This window comes from Abrus precatorius, unplaced genomic scaffold, assembly GCF_003935025.1.
Source record: "Abrus precatorius isolate BTA unplaced genomic scaffold, Abrus_2018 Scaffold5, whole genome shotgun sequence".
Taxonomy (NCBI): Eukaryota; Viridiplantae; Streptophyta; class Magnoliopsida; order Fabales; family Fabaceae; genus Abrus; species Abrus precatorius.
In genome coordinates this window covers 14,295,134-14,299,788 of record NW_020874395.1, presented here as the reverse complement: position 1 = coordinate 14,299,788, position 4,655 = coordinate 14,295,134, and the positions used below count along the sequence as shown (strand labels likewise).

At 33.5% G+C, this 4,655-nt stretch overlaps 1 protein-coding gene across 2 annotated transcripts; it reads right to left on the bottom strand.

The window, feature by feature from the left end:
• On the bottom strand, nt 1-4,223 carry LOC113867276 (dihydropyrimidine dehydrogenase (NADP(+)), chloroplastic). 2 transcript variants are annotated; one of them, XM_027502483.1, is made up of 8 exons: nt 3,793-3,899; nt 3,628-3,701; nt 1,991-2,254; nt 1,749-1,919; nt 1,242-1,354; nt 966-1,152; nt 444-553; nt 1-329 (listed from the first exon to the last, which is right to left on the bottom strand). In XM_027502483.1, the coding sequence occupies exons 2-8, from the start codon at nt 3,673-3,675 to the stop codon at nt 173-175; spliced, it is 1,050 nt and encodes a 349-aa protein (XP_027358284.1). In that variant the 5' UTR covers nt 3,676-3,701; nt 3,793-3,899; the 3' UTR covers nt 1-172. The 2 variants fall into 2 exon arrangements, with proteins under 2 accessions (XP_027358284.1, XP_027358282.1); XM_027502481.1 differs by having other exon boundaries at nt 3,628-4,223.
• Between the last annotated feature and the right edge of the window lie 432 nt (nt 4,224-4,655).

Genomic DNA, 4,655 nt, shown 5'->3' with positions numbered 1-4,655 from the left:
CAGAATTTTCTTAAGTATACTTCCATTATTTCCTCACATAAAATACATCATAATGTTCTTTAAAAAGATAAATATCCATTATTAACAACAAGGGATAATGTCCTTCAGTGCCCTATTTGCATGAACGTGTAATCATATTAGAAAGGATGCTTATTCTTTTTATTGCACATTTTCAGTTAGAAACCATGCTTTCACTTTCTTTCACAAAACCATCTCCTGTCCAATCTTTGTCAGATTGCAACCCTTTCCTTATGGCTTTTCTCTGCCTAATTGCTTCTTGCTGCCTTTGCACCAATTCAGTGTGAGTGGTAAAATATTGAAGAGAAACCCTGTGATTTTCATAAACAAAATTATGTTATATAAAAAAGGGAAAAAGTTAGCATACTTACCTTTGTTATGTGTTTGGATAAGCTATATGAAACCATATCAAATTAAAACCATACCCTCTGAAATCTTCTATTGATGTGAAATTGTGCTTTTTCATGAAGTCTTTAAGCTCATCACACAGTTTCTTCACAAGACCATAGCCATGCATCATAACACCAGTGCACACCTACATTTTAAAAAACTTGCTTACTTAAGTTCAGCTTGGATTAATTTCTCAATAAGTACTTATAGGAAACAAAAATTAAAAAGTAAAATAAATCAAACTTCTGTGAATTAAAATCAACTAAAGTTCTTCTACTCTTCCAAAAGATTTTTCAATTAACTTTGTAAAATATTAAAATGCATAAGTTGATTTTAACTTATGAGAAGAGTTTTTTTTTTTTATCTCATTATTTTCTTTTACTACAAGTGCTTTTTTAGAAGCTTACTCAAACTGAGCCCTAGTGTGCGTTTGGATTAACTAATATTATTTTCCATTGAACAAGGACTCAAGGAGGAACCTAGCGGACCAAAGTATAGAATGTCCTATGGTAATTGTAAGTATTAATAAGGCCTAAAAAGTGATTAGTTCACGATACCTGAACAGTGTTAGCCCCAAGAAGAATAAATTCAGCAGCATCACCACCTGTCTCAACACCACCAATGGCAGAAAGTGAATAGTTCTCACTATCAAACTCTGATTTCATCATTTTTGCAATACTCATCACCTTCCCAAGTGCAATGGGGTGCACTGCCCTTGCAGAATAACCTCCAGGTGTTGAGTACCTAACAACAAAATTTAGAGAAATTAGGTACTTAACATGATTCAAAAAGCAAGGCAAAGTTATGAATTTGCTCTAAGTGAGATTGCAAACCCTTCAACACAAGGCTCAGGACGTAATGTATTGAGATTGATTCCCATGACACTCATGATTGTGTTGATGGCGGATACTCCCTCACATCCTGAACTAAGAGCAACTCTTGCTGGCTATAAGCAGAAGCATCCCAAATTACTAACATGATAATCATGAAAGACTTACAAAGCGATACACATTTACCAATTGAAGTGAAACTTGCATCAGTAAGTTCACAAGACATTTCACATGAAAGGGACATGAGAAAAACATGTAACTTTGGTACAAAACATGGTTTTTGGCTCAAGAACAGTACGCATTTGCATACAAGTCAAAGAGGCTCATTAAAGCAGTTTCTTCCGGTCCCTGAGTATGTGACATGTACAAAGTCCATAAAAAATGTTTACATGAGGTACTGGATCCATTCCACACAAAACAAATCTAAAATTTGATGAGTGAACAAGTTTTAACTTCTTAAACATTGGAATATAGTTAGAGTATGACAAAAGGACTAGATACAAAGCCAACCTGAGAAATATCAGTTATGTTGGGAGTCATCTTAGCCCAAACAGGAACCGTGGCTTTAGCATTTATCCATCCACAAACCTCTTCAAGAAGAGCACAATCTTGGCCAACAGCAGCGCCCATTTTGCGTTCCGGCATACCATGAGGACAGGAGAAATTTATTTCAATTGCATCCTAAAAGAATGTCAGAGAGGTTAGCTATCAGAAATGCTGGAAAAATATTCAACCAAGAAACACAATCTTACAGCTCCAGTTTGCTCAACTCGGTCAATAAGCTCCTCCCAAGCAGCCTTATTGTACTCCTCCATGATTGAAGCAATGAGAATTCTGTCTGGAAATTCTTCTTTTAATTGCTTGAATTCCTTTAACATAGTTTCTAGTGGCCTATCACTGATAAGTTCTATGTTCTCCCACCCTATAATTTCTCCTTTTGCAGATCCATTTGCACCTGCCCGTAGTCTGGCATACCGAGGAGTTACATTTATAACTTTTGCTGCATCAAGTGATACCTAGCAAGGGAAATATCAAATCCAAATACAAATAATCACTATAGAATGCATATCCCAATTGGAATTATAACTATAGAATCCCAACCAGGCAATTAACTCTAAATGCTTAGTTAGAGCATACAAGTATGAAAAGAACATCTATATTAATCCACATCTTGGAAAAATAACAATTTCACCACAAAAATCAACATTACTCTGAAGACCAAACCCCTGCTGATGCAAATTTACCATACAAAAGAAAGCATCCTCATTCCTCCATGATATGGTACATATGATCCATAAATCAAGAAAATGTTTTGATTCAAATTGTCAACAGCTGAAAGCCAAGAAAAGACCCTTTTACCAAATATTTCACATTTTTTATGGCGAGGAATCTTATGAGTATCCAATTTAACAGTCAGAAAAAAAATATATATAGCGTTCCAAATTCTGCATCAAGCACATATGAAGAAGGAACATGTGAGCACATTATCCCAAAGCTATAACCAACGTTATTTCTGACAAAAAAAATATATTATTTTTCCTCCCTTATTTTCAAACTAAACAAAAAAAAAGTGGAAAGTTGATTGCTTTAAGCCAAAGGATTTATCAAAAAAGACAGCATTTTGAGGATTCATGCTTCTGATTTTTATGCCTGCCTAAAATTCATGAGCTGTGTACATAACAACTTAATCATAAACAGCCTTTAAGAAGTAGACAATTCTCCCACTTCAACAACTACTACTATAATATTAAAGACTGATTATGCTGTAATAGTCAATATTCCTTTCATGCCATGTGTCATGCACATATGCACATAAACCAAGCTAATAGTTTATTATTGCAGCACCATGTGCATTTCCCACACTTGCGTCTTTATCACTACATTGATTACACCTCATCTTTCCCCCTAATTTGGTGATCCTTTCATGAAATTCTACGTTCTCTGCAACTATACCCTTTTAACTTCTTAAGAAAGAAGATGATAGGTAATAGTTTCAATCCACTGATCTAAATTTCCTCTTTGAAAAATGAAATAAACCAAAAGAATAAAATACATCAAAATAAGATCCAAGGATTCTCTCCAGAGCCAGGCGAAATCAGTATATTGCACACATAATCAACAATAATTCAAGATTCAACTGTGCTAAATTGATGATCTACCAGGATCATATATCCAAGTGTCAAACTATTAAGGGTGTCTAATAAACCATGAAGATCTGTGGCCTATAATAATAACTAGTTAAAAGAACAACAACATTAAATCACAATTCACAACACAAAATTTTATTATCCAAACACACTCTAACCAAAAACCAAACACATAAAATGAGTTGAGACAAACTAAGTAATACAAAAATGGTTGGTGTAATGTAAATGAAATGAAAGCTTACAGTTTTGGCAATCACAGCACCCCAACCTTCATCAAAGGCCCTCTTCATGACAGTGTAATTAGTTCCAGGTGGACCTGACCCAATAACAAAGGGGTTAGGCATGTGCAATCCATTCACAGTGACACTAAGATCAGGCTCTGAAGCCTTAGCCTCGGAAGCAAACACCTTAATCCCAACTCTGTTTGGACCAGCCTGAACATTCTTAGGCCAATTCAAGGCAAACACAGATGCAGAATTCCCAACTTTGATCTGCGCCATGCTCAAAGATGCCATTTTTGAAGGAAAAATTACAACTTTCTGCACAGAAAAGTAAAGGGAGAGGTGAAGAAGAAAGGGTGAATCTGAATCTGAGTTACGAATTATGATATGATTCTCTCAGCTGGAGAAAACAAAAGGGAACGTGCAATTATGAATCTCGCTTTTCGTTTGTAGCATTTGGCTGAATGTCTAGGATAAGTTTGAGGAAATCTATAAACAATTGCTTGATGGATTGGACTTCATGTGAGTGTGACTGTGAAAAGATATTATTGCAAAGATTTTAGAGAAAATGACGTCAATTAAATATTTTTTTATTAAACTAATAATGGTGTTCTTTGGATTTCAGTGAGAATGAGAAACTGCATTGGGATTAATCCAGGCATTCTGCATTGGACGAACCTAACCAATGATGGTAGGAACATTATTTTCAACAGCTGTCATGCTTCGAACAAAAATTCCCTAATATGCTTTTTAATATATTCTTTTAAATATATAAAATCTTTTTATTATTAATTAAAATTATTGTGAAAAATAATGTAAGTTTCTCTCTTATAATTTTCACTTATACTTTATAGTTTTTAATAAATTTTAATTTAAGTTATTATTAGTATAAAAAAATTTATATTATCATCTATTTAAAATACATAATAGATATATTTTTTATATTAATTATTACAAAAATTAAATATTTTTAATAATGCATAACAGTGTAAACAAATGTATACTTACCATGCATTTTAATTAAATTATTAAAAAATATATGTTTAAAA